The sequence below is a fragment of the Odontesthes bonariensis genome, chromosome 10 (genome assembly GCF_027942865.1).
Source record: "Odontesthes bonariensis isolate fOdoBon6 chromosome 10, fOdoBon6.hap1, whole genome shotgun sequence".
Taxonomy (NCBI): domain Eukaryota; kingdom Metazoa; phylum Chordata; class Actinopteri; order Atheriniformes; family Atherinopsidae; genus Odontesthes; species Odontesthes bonariensis.
The window spans coordinates 21,297,276-21,313,141 of NC_134515.1; the positions used below are offsets into that span (position 1 = coordinate 21,297,276).

The 15,866-nt window shown below is 38.5% G+C and overlaps 1 protein-coding gene across 2 annotated transcripts in view; it reads left to right on the plus strand.

Annotated features, from left to right (window-relative positions):
- Positions 1–15,451, plus strand: part of cacna2d3a (calcium channel, voltage-dependent, alpha 2/delta subunit 3a) — a 126,463-nt gene extending 111,012 nt beyond the window's left edge. For both annotated transcript variants that reach the window (XM_075476855.1, XM_075476856.1), the window contains 10 exons: positions 2,478–2,522; positions 2,616–2,678; positions 4,047–4,117; positions 6,006–6,081; positions 6,214–6,266; positions 7,797–7,852; positions 10,020–10,134; positions 13,594–13,706; positions 14,428–14,510; positions 14,632–15,451. In XM_075476855.1, the coding sequence (XP_075332970.1) occupies positions 2,478–2,522; positions 2,616–2,678; positions 4,047–4,117; positions 6,006–6,081; positions 6,214–6,266; positions 7,797–7,852; positions 10,020–10,134; positions 13,594–13,706; positions 14,428–14,510; positions 14,632–14,724 (768 nt within the window). In that variant the 3' untranslated portion in view covers positions 14,725–15,451. The remainder of the gene's footprint in view (positions 1–2,477; positions 2,523–2,615; positions 2,679–4,046; positions 4,118–6,005; positions 6,082–6,213; positions 6,267–7,796; positions 7,853–10,019; positions 10,135–13,593; positions 13,707–14,427; positions 14,511–14,631) is intronic.
- Positions 15,452–15,866: the final 415 nt, after the last annotated feature.

Here is a 15,866-nt window from a genome sequence, read left to right on the forward strand (position 1 = left end):
CGCTTATCTGATCCATAACGTGCGCACTTTACCAATAAATTCAAACAAGAAGACTCCCAACATGTGAGTAATTATGTGCAGGTGAAGTAATTCATTCTGGAGAAAGGTTCTTGAAATCCACAGCTGAATATAGCCAACTGCCCTGAAACTACACCCCCAAAATGTAAGAACACGCATTGCCAGGGGAAAGACTCTCACAACATCCTGGCCTTACACAGTGAGGGCATGTGCCTTTAACAAAGCTGTAGTAAAGAAAACATTGTAGGACAAAATTTTATCAAACAAAAGTTTCCAACAATACAAACGCAGCATCCAAAGCACAATAGAATGAAAACTGGCAAATTTCTTGTTTTGATTGTTTCTAGATGACTACATTCACACGGACAGAATAGTTAGTACGTAGCAGGAGCATCTCATCCACCGTTGAAGCAGTGCTCAGTGGAAAAAAAATAAAAAATTCAAACTGTGCCTGTTAAATTTTTGATTGTCGTGCGCTGAGCAGACAAACTGGCAGCAAGCTGTGCAAACAGTACTACTAACCAAAATTAAAATGACACAAGGCACATCAAGTCTAATGCTCAATGGCTCAATGGATTTCACTTGGTGTAACATGTTTTAGCAGATTGTCAACTCAGCTTTTTAGTCTCATGCTTTTAAATGGCTGCTTCCACATTCTTTGTCAGTTGTTTATGGTAGTGTGTGTTCATGCGTTTCTTTATACTTACATACTTATACTTATATAGCAGTTATGAACTGCTATTCGGAGCATTCCAAAGAGAGATAATTAACTATAGACAGCAGATTTCATCAGTGATCTTGCCCTTAGCAAACATGATTCTTTTGTCAACTCATTGTCTGAGCTTTGAGGAAAAAGTGCTGTGTCAGTTAGAAGGCAGAGTCAGCAAGCAGCGGGTGGAAGCTCTCCTTTGCACCACTCAGTCTGGTTCAACAGAGATTTCTCAGAAAATTAGTCCACTTTGAAAATAGTCATTCATCTCAGAAACCCCCTTTCTCACGTCTGCTCTTCCCAAAACAGATGAAGACTTTCCTGCACTATTTTGGAAAATCATTTTAATATTTTTCATGGTGGCCAAGTATTTCAGCTCTACATCTGTTTTTAATTAATAACAGATTAAATAAAGTGTTGCCCAAAATATGTTGCTGTTAAAAATGTAACTTGAAACGAGGCCAGCATGAAAGACATGCATACGTTTAGTCTTTTACTGCATTACTTATGTGAAACTAATTAGTGACGATTCAATACTGTATCCGTCAACAGGATTCTTTTGAAAGGCTTATTAATATCCTTACTATTATTGCATTTTCTTTTGACTTTTAGCTGTCTTACGTTGAGTTGTAGCTAGCTGGACTTTTTAATCACCAGCCACTGCTGCTTTGCAGATAAGTAACCAACGAAGCTAAGGAAGCTATAACCTTGCAAAGAATCTAATCCAAGTAATCCGATGGCCATATTCTGTTTTTAGATTTTTGTAGCAACAAAATCCTTCCCAAAAGACCATTATAAACCATCACAACTGTCATAAAACCAGGCAAATTAAACTTAAAACATTTAAGCATCTTAAGAGGCATTGATTGACTTATGTTCTTGTTTGTTTTTTGTTCTTCTTGAGTTTTCTAACTCTTTTACGAAATAGTTTTTGAACTCACATTTACAGTGACTCAGTGGCTAACTTTCCCAATCTGTATTAGTTCTATCAAAACATCAGACTTGATCTGGATATCAATCGGCTCAGCAGTGTGGATCGCACCACCCTGCAGAGCCATAGAACCTACTGCAGACTCCATCCTTTCCCCTGTGCAGCTGGAGCCAGGGCCTAGTTGCTACATGTTCCGTGTCTGATAGCGAAGAAGCAGAGCTCAGTGGAGTTTAAATTGGTTTTTCACCCTTCGTATCCCTTTGAATACTGCAAAGAGAGAAGCAGTTGCCGCCGTCTCTCACACCTGCTCCAGAGGATTAGGTGTCTAGTGCCACACAAAAACCATCACTGCAAAAACAAAAAAATATGTGGCAGCTTTGCTTAAAAAATTATTTGAATTTGCCCTGTTCTCCTTCACTTGCTCCTACTCTTATGACTGCGTGGACATGAATGCCCCCTTATGGTTGTTTTGAATTGTCTTGTACAGATTGGTCCAAGTCACTTGGATTTTTAATATTTTTTTCCACTTAAAGAGACAGGCTGCAATTCATATATTGAAAGGAGAGCTATGGGAGCATGAGTTTGCTTATTTAATCAGTTGCTTAATTATGAACTTAGAATGTTTTACTCTACCTTTTAAAAACTGTTAACCTTTTTTTAAATTTTAAACAAACAATGCTAATAAATCGATCCTGATGGGTTTTCAGCTGACAAAGAGCTCTAATTTTCTCAACTAATCTGCCTTGTTTGTTTGTGATGCCCACGTCAAATGCTGATGTACTACAGTACCTAAATATATATCTATTTGTCATATTTCAGTGTGCTGCATTAGATGGAAAATGCTCCATAAGCTGTGATGATGAGGTCAGTCAAGTTTTCTTTTCTCCGTCCACCTTCCATGATTCTAGCACTGTTGCATCTCACATTTGCCCTAACACTACATTCTCTATTTGACAGAATATTAATTGCTACCTAATTGATAACAACGGCTTCGTTCTGGTTGCGGAGGACTATTCTCTGGTGAGACATGGATACACAAGGAGAGGCCCATAAGACTTCACACCAGAAAAAAGCCTCACATAATTCTTTAAAGAACTTTATTTTTGTTTGCTTTCTCTGAAAGGAGAAATCCGAATTCTCAAATTTAGATTTATGTCTCTGTGTATATTCTTTCTGCATCCTATACTTATTATTGTTGTTAAGACTGCTCTCAATAAGTCATTACAGTGCCCCACCAAATACCCTCTGCTGTCACCAGGCATGCTGTCACTCTGACTTTGGCTCATCCAGAAGCCAGTCCGCTGGCTGTCACTGCCCTTCCTTGCCCCCGAATGTTCTTTTCATCTTTCTCTCACTTGCTCGCTCCTATGCTTAATTTTATCTTTTGGAGAGACAGAGCATTTAGAGTCTCTGTCGAGGCGTTTCATCTCATTCTTGTCATTGAGCAAAAGTGTCATGGACTAATATGGTAACATGAGTGTCATTCATCATGATGTCGGGTTGAATGTGTGAGGGGTCAGGAGTAAGTCAGTTCTGGTGAGTAGGGGTCAGCGGTAGGTCGACCCCAGTCTGTCATTTCAGGTCGTTTTGTGTTCAGAAATATTCTAAAACATGTCCAGTTATGACATGTAAAACAAAAACAATCTAAGATTACATCCTGTACCTCTGGAAAAGCTGAATAAAGACATTTTTGGATTCCAATCCAGGTTGACACCAGAAAGTAACCACTTGTAAGTTTGGCTCATTTCCAACCCTTGTAAAGTTTTCATGCAAATCCATACATAACTTCCTGGGCGAAAGAAATACAATATTCTTGAATTGGGCAATTGAAAGCAATTGTTTTGGAAGTTTTTTTTTGGGCGGTGTCCCTTACTTTGAATCACCTCTCGCATGACACTGTACCCAACATAGTATTTTTATTGTACATCAACTTTCAGTCATCGTTCACTTGCACATTGTTGAGTTTCAAATTTCCTGCAGATTATTTTATTGGTAAGAAGAACTGTGATAATGAGAAACAGCGTCAAAGCTAAGTGAAAGTGCCAGAAGTCAAATTATTTTTCTAAGTAAGAAGGGGCTTCTCTGCATGAAATTATGGATTGGTCGGTTTCTAAGGTGGCAGTGGATCGGCACTCCTAAATGCTATGCCGAAGGTCGAGTAGTTATATCCAAAGTACAATAAGGCCAACCAAAAGTAATCACACTATTATTTGATCAATACATCCTCAATATTTACAGTTTAATTTATTTAATTGAACACTTATATCATGGATGATCCCAACTGTGCATGTGTCCGTTTTTGAATTTGCAACTCTTTCCATCTTAAAATAGAAATCCGGTTCTCGTGAATTGTTTGAATAAAGACCATTTCTGCCTTTTCTTTCTTAGACAGGGACATTTTTTGGTGAAGCAGAAGGAGCTGTAATGAGTAAACTCCTGCAGATGGGCTCTTTCAAGAGGTAAGGATTTCAAAACGCTTGTGTGTGAGTATGTACTTAGACCTGCCAGCTCAAGTGCATTCACAAGTGTGCGTATGTATCTTTGTAAATACATGTGCATAATATCAGGCAGGCCACAGAATGAGAGCATGCCTCCCCTTGTGCTGACAGTTGAGCCATTCAGCGCTGAACTCCGACCCAGCACTCGGTGCATTTCTCCATTAAGGGATTAGAACAAATCTTTTCCTGAAACAAAAGAATACAGAAGAAAAATGTGAAGTCCCACACACACACACACACAAATGAGGGCACGTAGACGTGCATATTGTGCTTGTTGTAAAGCTGTGTCTCCTGGAAAACGCCAGGAGCAGTGGGTGGCGACATTCTGCAATTAATTTAGAAATTTAATCCTTGAGGATACCTTTCACAGTTTTCCAGAGCAGAAATATAGAAAAGCAGAAACAGATACACATAAATTGTAGTTTGAACACAGAGTCACTGTGGGATTATGTGAAATTTATGAAATCTTTATGTCGTCACAGTGCTAAGTGTGAATTTATTTTGCAAAGAAGCTTACAACCACATTTCCAACTCTACAGCAGGTCTATACCCAAAATTCACTTCTGCCTTCAGGACAGGGGTGAAGAGATTTCTGCCATGTTGTCTTGGTTTTAAAGATCAGTGACAAATCATTGCACAAGTCGACAACAGTGCCTCTGTGTCATAGGAATGAACCTCAAAAGCTGACAGTTAATAGTTTACAGACCCATCCATGAAAACAGAAAGGCCTACAAGTGCTTCACTGAATCTTTAATAATGATGGATTGTTTAAGACTGAGGAGAACTTATGACAAATGAATGATATGATTTATGTAGGTGAAGTATGAGCAACAAAGCCTTGAGATCTTAAAACTAATGAATCCAATACGATCTGTCTGAACCCAGAGCCATCTGTTGCAAACTGTTGTGTTTAGGCACAGTTTCTGTTTTGATTGTTTTTTTTATTTTTAAAAATCGATTTCAAACGGCGTTATTTAAATTCGACCCAATCTGTAAGCATAAAGACAAATTGTCTTCAATGACTTTTGCTTTATCCATCATTCCAAACAAGCATTTCAAAGAGAAATTTATGAAAATAATTCATGCATCCACAGAGAGAAACACATTGATCATGTATCCATGCAAACACACACTCATTCATAAACAGATGTTACTTTAGTCTAAGTTAGCTGCTAACAACATTATGTGGCCTGGCTTAGCACTAATTGGTTCCTGGTGGTGTGTTAGAGCCGTGTGTCATCAGTACTGTGACTGAGGTTTGAACATCGCCCAGGGCTGCGGATATAATGGGCCCACTCAGACATTACAGGCATGCTCGAACAGACACACAAGTATCGTCAGGTATATCAGACATTCTCCATGTGCTACAACAAAGAATGTCCAGTGTGGTAAAGTGTGTGTTAGGACACCTTGCAATAACCCCACCCAGACAGACATAGATCTCACACCCTCAGGGTCCACTAAGCCCTTAAATCCTCTGATAGCCCTCCAATATCCCTCCAATCATCTACCCACACACACACGCACGCTTTCCTACATTACTTTGAGGAACCTCTCAGAAAGCTCTCGGCTTTCATTTGCTTTCCTTTTCCCATTCTTTCCATATCCATCCAATATATTACATCTAGGTAACCCAGCAGTTGTTGCAGAGGTGGGATCTTCACTCTCTGCTCCAACACAGTGATTCAAAAGGCCCCTTTAGGCATCAAATAATAGAGAGAATATGTGAATCAAGATGTATTTTAACTTTTTGGTTCTTACAAAACAAAATTGTAAAAAGTAAAATCTCTGTATCTATTAATGACCTTCTGCGTCACTCTCTTCTTCTTCACCATCTTTTTCTCATAAGGGTCACTTTATATGACTACCAGGCGCTTTGTTGGGTCTTTTCAGAGAGTAGCGACAGTGGACACACACTGCTGGATGTGAGTACGACATTCTCTGACACACTCCAAATTCCATGTTTACAATTTCCACATAGTACAATGTCAAGCCTACATATTACGGCATAAACAACTCATGTCCAATTAATATTTTCTCACGCTTCTTTTCTGTAGCCCTACTTCGCTTTCTTCTCAGCTTTGAAGTGGATCCTAACTGAGTTTGTCATGTAAGAGTTTTTTTTTGTGATAACGTCTGTTTCTACGGTGATGGCTTAAGCTCTTGGGATATATGTGGTTTTGAGGACTTGTCCTCTCGTCCTGCCTCTCTGCTCTACGATTAGCTGTATGTTTATGAGACACTGTATATTAACCATGTGCCTGTTTCGAGGTCTTCACATAAGACATGTTAGTACAGTATGTTGATGAGATTTTCTGTGATCATAAGCAGTAATGGCTACCTGATGTTTCCTGTAACGAGGGTATTCATGTGATACAGCACTGTGGTTGTGGTTAGGTCCTGCTGGGTGGTCCATCACGGACGCAATGCATCATGGGAAGTTGCATCATGCGTTGTGTGGGATAAATTTGTATTTTGACACAACAGAGACAATAGTTTTGCATTCAAAGTATATATTTATGTGCCTAATTTTCCATTTACTTTCTAATGAATATTAAAAGCATTTTAATTCCTACTTAGAGACAGACAAATTAGATCTAGACAGAAGTATGCAGTTGTACAGTCAATGCAATGTTTAATGTTTTTTCTATTTTTCACATTGTATTTCATATGAAATTCAGCATTCACCCTAACACATTGCAGTGATTTAGATAATGATGTGACTTGATTACATCATGACATTAATTGTAAAATTTTAGAGCTGATATAAAATGATTTACTCACATTAAAAACAATCAGAATGCTCATGTACGTATCAGTGCATGTAGAATTTTGCTATTTTCCTCTGTGATTGTTGAAGCATAAAATTCTTTTGATACAACCTTTAAAATATATTTGATTACAAATTGTTTTTGGTGTTTTTTGCCATTAAGTGGTCCGAGCGAGGAAAATACCAAAACCAACTGGTCCTTTTTTTCTTTTTGGTGCAGTTCATCGAGGGATCAAAGTGTACCCACACACCAAATGTGCTTTATTTGACGTGCAGCTAAGAGAGTATTTCACAAGTATTTTCAAAATGCAGTGCAGTGTTTCTGCATTACAAAATATATAATAAATTCTAAAGAACAATGATAAATGTCAATAAAAAAAGATTTTATTCACGTAAAATTATATTTAAAAAAATAGATTTTTTGAGCCAGTTTTAAAACGAATATGTATACAACCTCAAAGTGAATTCTGCATAAAATTATTCTTATCAGGATCTTCCTCTTGATATGCTGAAAAAACAGGAAAAGGGAAATTAGTGAATAGCTTCATTGAATTTGAGTGAAAATATAGTGATTGGTCAAACTAGAAGGAAAGTTGGACTAAATTTGCATGAATTGTTGCAGTTGTGGTATCACAACATTATGGAGGGAATGACATACAGTAAATATAATTCTCAGTAAATGTTTGTAAAGGATATGGTATTAAGCCTTTACTTTTAGAAGTTATCATGACCAAATGTAAGCAGTTGTGATCTTCTGTACTCTTAGAGAAACTTGTAGGGAAACAATTCAGCCCCACAGATGAGAGTAACAGTTTGTGTTGCATAAGCACTGGAGTGAAATGTCGTGTTCATTGTCATTTCCATATTTAGATTCCTGGTTGAATTCAACTTGTACAGCTGGTGGAACTCTGACCTCACTTCAAAAGGTAAGAGGGCACTCTTCGGGATGTACTTGTTCTCTAGTTCTCAATCTAAAGGACTTACGAAAAAATTTAATTTTCACTGTCTTATCACAGTTTTAAAAACCGGATTTAGTAAATTTGCAAGCAAGATGGGATCCGTGTACACAGCACTTCAATAAATAAAGTACAACAAAATGTAGATCATTTAAATAATATAAGAAATGTCATTAAATATTCTAATCACAGCATCTAAGAAAGTAATCAAAAATGTACTTTTGTTTCACTAACTACCAACTTGTGGATATCTATTTATCTTCAGATTCTATTCAAATGCACAGCTTTTCAGACCTGAACTATTTTAAATTTTTACTTTTACTTTTAGGATTCTTGCTTGTATAAAATGACTGGTTATTGGAAGTGCATCTGTGTTCATTGCTTTTTTATGATAATCTTATAAACAGTACTTACTCTCTTCAACACAAAGACTCAAGTTTAAAAAAGAAAAGAAAACTTAAATTTAAACCAAACCATCTCAAGGCTTGTTTTGACCTTTTCTGAACCAATAACATAGAAATTTAGATATATATATATTTTTTTACATTTATCTTAGAAAAAAAACTACAGAAAAAAAGCATTAATAGAATAACAGCCTAAATAAAGACAATGTTTTGTTAGATTTTTTTCATGGAAATTTTTAGAAAACCAGCTCGTTCATTTTGGGGTAGGTGCTTCTGAAGTGACAATCTGAGGAATAACACGTCGTGCACACAGTTGCACAATAACTCTGCTTGAATTAAAGTGAAACAAGATTTGTTGCACGCTGGGTGAACGTCATCAGAACTGACCTCCTGAGTTCTCTATCATCTCCTGTACTTCTCCTCCTGGCCTGTCACAGTGTGACCATTAAAAAAATAAATAAAATAAAGAGAACCAGTCCTAAGAGGAAAGGTGTTTTATGTGTGTTCGACGGTGCCTGTCTGTATGTATACAAATGTATGTGCATGTGTCTAGATGGGGGTTATACTTGATGGTTTTGTAATCTTTTAGGATATATGTCAATTGATAGTAGTGAGGCAATATCTTTTATGTAATTGCAGGAAAAGGCTTTCTTTCTGTGTTTTTCGTTTTCTCTGGTTTTATGTCTTTTAAGCACATTCTCGTATTATTACTGCCAGACGAATGCTGCGATTCCTCATACTTTATGAAGTGTTGAATACTATTTGCCTGTCTGGAATGAAAGCCTCACTAAGCAGCATCATATTGTAGTATTAATTGTTGCCAAAACCAATAAAATATTTTGTGAATGTGAGAGAGGGAGGGAGAAAAAAAAAACACAAAACCAAAGTCTATAAAAAATGCTTTTCTTGCACACTTTAATCCTGAATGAAGTGAAGCTGGGCATCGCTGCTCGCCAAGCAGTCGAGACAATTTCACAGCTGGCTAGCCTCAAGTCTTAGCAGCACTTTCTATATCTTTTTACAACAGAGACACAGGCTTGTGACACACAGGCGAAACACCCTAACTTAGCGGCCCGTAACCCAATCTACACAGCTTCTCAGGCTGAACTAATCCCAGACGTTTATACATGTATATAGTTTTTATGCAACACACACCTACACGACAATGCTGTGCTGCTGACTCGCTGTAATTAGACCACTCCATTCCAATCACGGGCATAATCCACCATCTTTCGAAATCTGTGTGTTGTAAAAAATGAGAAGAGCACGCTGATAAAGCCGAGTATTAAAACTGTCAGCTTGTATTAAATAAGTAAGTGTGCATGTTCACCCCTACTTGAAAACTATTAAACCAGCCCTGTTGTAGCATTGTTTCAAACCTCTTGGTGGCAGGAGTGATCAAGCAATGTTGTGAGAATGGCTGTCCTAGATTTACTATAGAAATTTTTCAAGGAGAACAAAAGGCTGTACTGGTTCAAAAAAGCTGTTATCTGTTCTGCTTGTATATTTGTATGGATGTGGTGTGTAAAACTGTTTGCCTGCAATCTGTTTCAATGACTGTTTTATGTAACTGATTTAACTGGGGGTTCTGTAACTTCTCCACCAGCTTTGACTCAATCTTTTGTTACCACTCTTCTTCGTCCATCTCTCTTTACTTTCCTTTTTCTTCCTGCCTTTCTTCCTTGTCTTCTGCTGCTCCTTCTCACTTTTGGTCCCTTGCCCTCTTGCCTCAGCTCAGAGGATGGGTCGGACCATGCAGGTACCATGTGACACGGAGTACCCTGCCTTCGTCTCAGAGAGAACCATCAAAGAGAACATGGGCAACATCGACTGTGATGGCTGCTTCAAGTATGAGACACACAAATGGGAACAAAGTTACACAGATGTTAATCAAAAGATCTATCTTTTGAGTAATCAGACCTGTACATTATCAGCTACCCACTGTGTATCGTGAAAGAAGCTAACGACAACAAATTAATTACTCTGTTAGCTCTCGTCTCACAATATTTTATCTATGTAATTCCGGCTGATGGGAAACACATTTAAATCATTTGTTTTCTTTTGAAGCCACTTTTATCCAGACAGTCTATCAGAGACACACACTCAAACACATGCAGACACTAACGCTGTCCTCCGGCAGTTTGAAATACGAGGCACTCAATGATGAGGGAGAGAGGTGGAAAAAAAAGGCTTCCTTTAAAAAATGGGAAAATGAGTGTGGTCCCCATTAACAATTTGAGATTTTCTGTCAGGCAATTGTGGGGTGTTCTCTGGATCCCTCCAATAGGCCCTTCATTGCTCCCAGCTGTGGAACTGCCAGGGAGCTCAGAAATCTGTATTTGTGTGTATACGTGTGTGTGTGTGTTTTCCTTGTGTGTCTGCTGCTGGTACACCCCCGCAAGGTCAGCAGGGTAACCACTGCCCTGGGTGCCAGGTCTAAAATGTGGTTGGGGATGCAGTCAGACCCTCAGACACACACAACACCTTCTGAAACACTCACACCCACCCATATGTACACATATGACAGAGGCATCCTTCTCCAGTGATGACATAGGAAGTGTGTTAGCAGGCAGGGCTGCATGCTCTAAGAAACATGTTGCCTTCCAATAAAACACAGCAAATCTGACAAAGTAAAATGGACTTTTCATTTCATTTATGTGGAATTTTATAGCTCATATTTGTAATAGAGGATATTGGTGATAAACATCTGTTTTACGTTTCTGACTGACTGAGGCCTTTCTCTTGTATTTTCATTGAGCCACGTGTGTATGCTTTATGCTGTAGGAAATATACCCTAAGCCCTTGCCTGTTAAACCACTCTTTACAGTATTTTGACTCTGTGTGTGCATATGTGTGTCATTATTTGCACATGTCCATTACTTCCTCATTGGTGTGACAAAGCATTAGAAACATTCAATTGTAGTGAAGACTGTAACAGGTAAAGTGCCCCAATAGTAGGATTTGGCCTCCAGGAATGCTTTTTTTTTTTTTTTTTTGCTTTTCTGCTGAAACAAGAGAATCAAAACAAAAAATGTTTCTTCAACTGGAGGATATCTTCAAGTGGACTATTTGTCCATTTGAAAACATTGATCCCTCGACTCCATGTGCACCTTTTTTTTTCTCTCTCAACCATGACAAGTCATGTCACGAAAACAGAGAGGTTGGAAGTTCAAGCGAACAACAGCTTCAGCTGGCGGACATGTATATGTGACTTAATCCGTTAATTATTCTTAAGTTACATGTCTTTATAAGTAACAGTAATAGTAACACTACTGTTTATAGACGTATGCATATTACTGTATTTTTGTAAATGGTAAGTTTTGTTCCTTAATAAAACCTTTTTAAACCAATTTTGAAGGGAGGCACTTTCCTATATCATTTTATGCACACTATAGGATGTATGTTTGTATCAAAGTTGCATCAAAGTCCCACAAATAATTTCTTTAAATTAAACACCTCCTGAGGATCTCCTTTTTTAACTCGCATTCATATATTTTCTATCATTTTTCATTTTTCTTTTTTTTTCCCCCATATTATTCAACCAACACATTCTGTTCCCAACATATTTGGGGGGCTAAACATTTGATAAATTCTTAAAATGCTGTTTGAGTCTTTCTAAAATATTTGTTCTGAAATCATGTAAAATTGATCAAAGTCTTGAGAATGAGAATATTGAGAAAGATGATGCTCTTTTACCCCAAAAGTCTTAAGAGAAAATAATGTAATAACATATTCACACCAAAAACTCAAAATTAATTTCTTTTTACATTACATTTTACATGCTACATTTTACAATTATTAAACTGCACTCAGAAATTACTGGTCAAACAGTGATGTCAGATATTTCTGAAAACCACAGTAAGTGTAGTTGTAGTGGTTATAGTCATGCTATCCAGTTGTTCAATCCTTTTAAAAATATAAGCATCCTTCATTGAATATGTAGCCCACAAATTACTTTCCAATGCTTCATGTTCATTTTACTCAAAGATCTGTTTGTTTCTCTGTCAATCTGTATCTTTCTTTCAGAAGTTACATTTCCCTGCTGGCCAAAATGTAAAAGCCATAGTTCAGTGAGGCCATGTTAAAAACAAATCGTCTGTACCATCTAAGTTTGTGCAAGAGAGACCGTATTGATGTCTGTCACTGTGTATCTGTGCGTCTTGTACATACACATGCATGTGTCTAGGGGATATGTGTGCATTCATATGCGGTATGGTACTTCCTCTCCCAGCACTGGGTATGTTCAAGGCCAGCAGCTGTGCTGTCAGGATGTGTTAAAGTCTTTGCTCTAAGATCGCTTGCTCTGCTTTCTGTCAGCGGGTAGAGCTTGACTGGCCCGGAACTGTGCTGAGGTGAGAATGAATTATCAAAATCGCACCAGATCTTAGCTCACCCTGATTGACACTGGGTTGACTTATGTGCTGGATTGGTTTGATTTGGTATGTTGGTCACAGTGGGTTATTTGTATTAGAGTGTGACGGATCAGTACTACTAAAGGATGTTACATTAGTGGTCAGGTTAAATTTGTCATGTTATTAATTCAGTGACGATGGAGATGTTTCTGTAGATACCAGGTCAGCTTTAATTTGTTAGGTCTTGCCATCTTCGTCTTTGTCCTCCTTAACAAGAGCTTAGAAAGTGTATCCGTGTACACTGTGTTTTTACATCTGTGTGTTCAACAGGTTCATGTTTTCATTCGGGTCTGACAAATGCTTCATTGAATTTGATAAATCACCCAGCTGTAGCAGAAGAAGTGGGGAGAGAGAGAAGCAAGAGATCAAGAAAAAAAGGGGGATAGAAAGAAGAGATCCTCTTTACGAGCTCTCTTCTTCATAAAACTTGTCCATGGACATAAATCACTGGGCAGGAGGCCGAGACGAGGCCTGATCTCTCATGCCAGTAAAACACATCCATGGAAAGCTGAGTGCACAAAAGTGTGGTTCACATTTGGCTCTCACTGGAGTGTTTTATATTCGGCAACACTTCATTGGTGCTCATCCTGGATAGGATATAACATGGAGGGAGAGAATTAGAGATGTATATGTGTATACTTGTGTCTGTTTGTATGAGTCTGTCCGTGTCTCTGTGTGTTTATTGACAGCTGGCGATGAGATATTTCATCCCCTTGACATGAATCCCATAGAGTCTCCAGTACATATCAACTCTCTCAGTGGAGAATGTGAACATGGACATTTACATCATGCCCATGCACCTTTGACTGCCAATTTCAATCTTCACTGCTTCCTCTCCCTGCCTGTTTCCTCATCTTTTTTTTTTCTGTCTCACTGTCTGTGCTGTGATTGTCAGGTCCTTTGTGATTCAGCAGATCCCCAGCAGTAATCTTTTCATGGTGGTGGTGGACAACAAGTGTGACTGCAGCATGTTTGAGCCAGTCACCATGGACCCCATCGAGATCATGTATATCCTTCAATTTCCAAAGACTGAAGAAATGGTACTGGGGGGTGGGGTGGCTATCCATCTTTTGATTTTCCAGTGTTAGAATTATTGTCGGCAGTGTGTATCCACACACTGTAACTAGGATGGGAATGATATAGAACATTTTAATGTGTGGGAAATTTTTCAGAACTTTGTTCCATTCCACATCTTATGGGTAAAATAAATTAGATTGTTGTGGGGACAAAATCTGAGGCTTGCGCACAGAGACACCACTCCGCCATGTAGTCTTTCTCAAAGGGCTTTGTGAGAGAGTTTGAACCATGTTACAACACACACTGTGATGGAATCATGATCAACAGCCGACACAGCCAGCTCAAAGAGGCTTGAGACTGAAAGATTTTAACCACAAAACATGCTGGAGTCTCCTTCATCGTGCATTTCTTTGAAACTTTATGCTGTTTATACATCTCCTCTTGTGTTTATTTTGTTGTGGAGTGCAGTATAAAGCCTGCTATCCTGTTGCTATGCAAAGGGAAAAAAACCCATCAAACTTTACTAAAACTAGCCTTTCTCTTTTTTTTTTTACATACTGTTTTCTTCCTTGCCCTTTAGTTGAACCCTGTTGCATTCTGCAGTCCCGAAAGTGCTTTTCTTTCTATTACAAACAATAAATAAACGCAAGCAAAGAAAAAAGATCCTGTGAAGTGTTCACATTGTCCGTTACTGCCTTAACTTCAGCTGCACATAATGAATCCCTCAAATGCGAGAGACTTAAGATGCAAAAAGACAGGAGGCGCCCGGACACCTGCCACCCTTTCCATCCGGAGGTATTTCCCCCACAAGCACATATACTTCATACACAAACATACACCTCTCACTATCATGATATATTTCTCATCCAAATGTTCCATGTCTGATCATGTCACCCCCCCCCCCCCGTGTCTCCAGGAGAACTCAATGGAGTGTGGAGGAGCCGTGACTCTCACCCCGTCTCTTGTGGCAACACTGCTCTGCATTGTTGTGTTGCTGCTCCCTAGGTGACCAGAGCTGGCCACGCCTCTCCATCCAGAGCTTGACTTGGGTTGGCTTGGCACGGCACACAAACAAAACCACAGAAAATAACACTTTTGCCCCACAAGAAATTGTGTCCAATTCCAGCTCAGCGCCTACAAACTCACTAGTCCTGAACTATCTGTACCCAAGGTACATATTTGAAAGGATTGACAATAGATAGTGTTACAGATGCTAAGTAATGGTCATTAAGGTGCTTTTGCAATATCACACGGGCTGCACAGAGACGTTTTTTGGGTCAAACTTAATTTGGACAAACACACTGCAAACAATGCACTTAGAAGCTTAAAATGGCACAAGTGGTGTAGCAAAATCCACTAACATTAACACTACAGTATTCAGTCTTTTCAGGTAGAAGCTAAGGGCTGGGGTCTGTAGCTGGGCTTGGAACTGGGCAGTAGAGCCACGAAACACCCATGTGGAGGGACACAAATGCACCTTTCCCTGACTTTTCATGGACAATACTGATTCTGAAGATTAAAAGAAAACACTGAAAATGAATATGTTTTCATGTGGCTGGGGTTGTCATGAAATGTTTGTCTAATATTTTTTGTTTTCATGATTTAAAAAAAAAAAAAAGTTCTACTATATACCGTACATGAAGAAAAAAGAAAAGTTTTATCTATAATTTGCAAGTGGTACCCATAAACTGTGACTATGAGATTTTGAGTCCTCTGATGTGAGTGGTTGTTAATATTTGAGCTTTGCCTTATGGAACAATATTGGTTCTGTTTGTGTACTTTTGAAATAAAATTATGTTTAAAATTTATAGTGTTGTTGAAAGCTGTGTTATTTCAAAGTTTTTTGGAACTCAAACTGTGAATAGAACAATAAACGTAGCCATTAAGTTATAGGGATAAGAACCAGTAATTCTTATTCCAATTGTTCTGTTGTTCACAGATTTGACTGATGCATACAGCATCTATCCCTAGTAGTTCACTGTTGGGAAATATTTGGCTGCTTTTTAGGCCTCCACATGAGCAGAGAAGTAGCAAGCATGTGTGTGCACGTGCCTCTATTTGTGTGTGTGCATCTAGTCTTTTCCTATTCTGTCATCCATGTGCACGTCCGCCCGAGATGCTCCCCAACCCATAGAGAAACAATAAAGACCA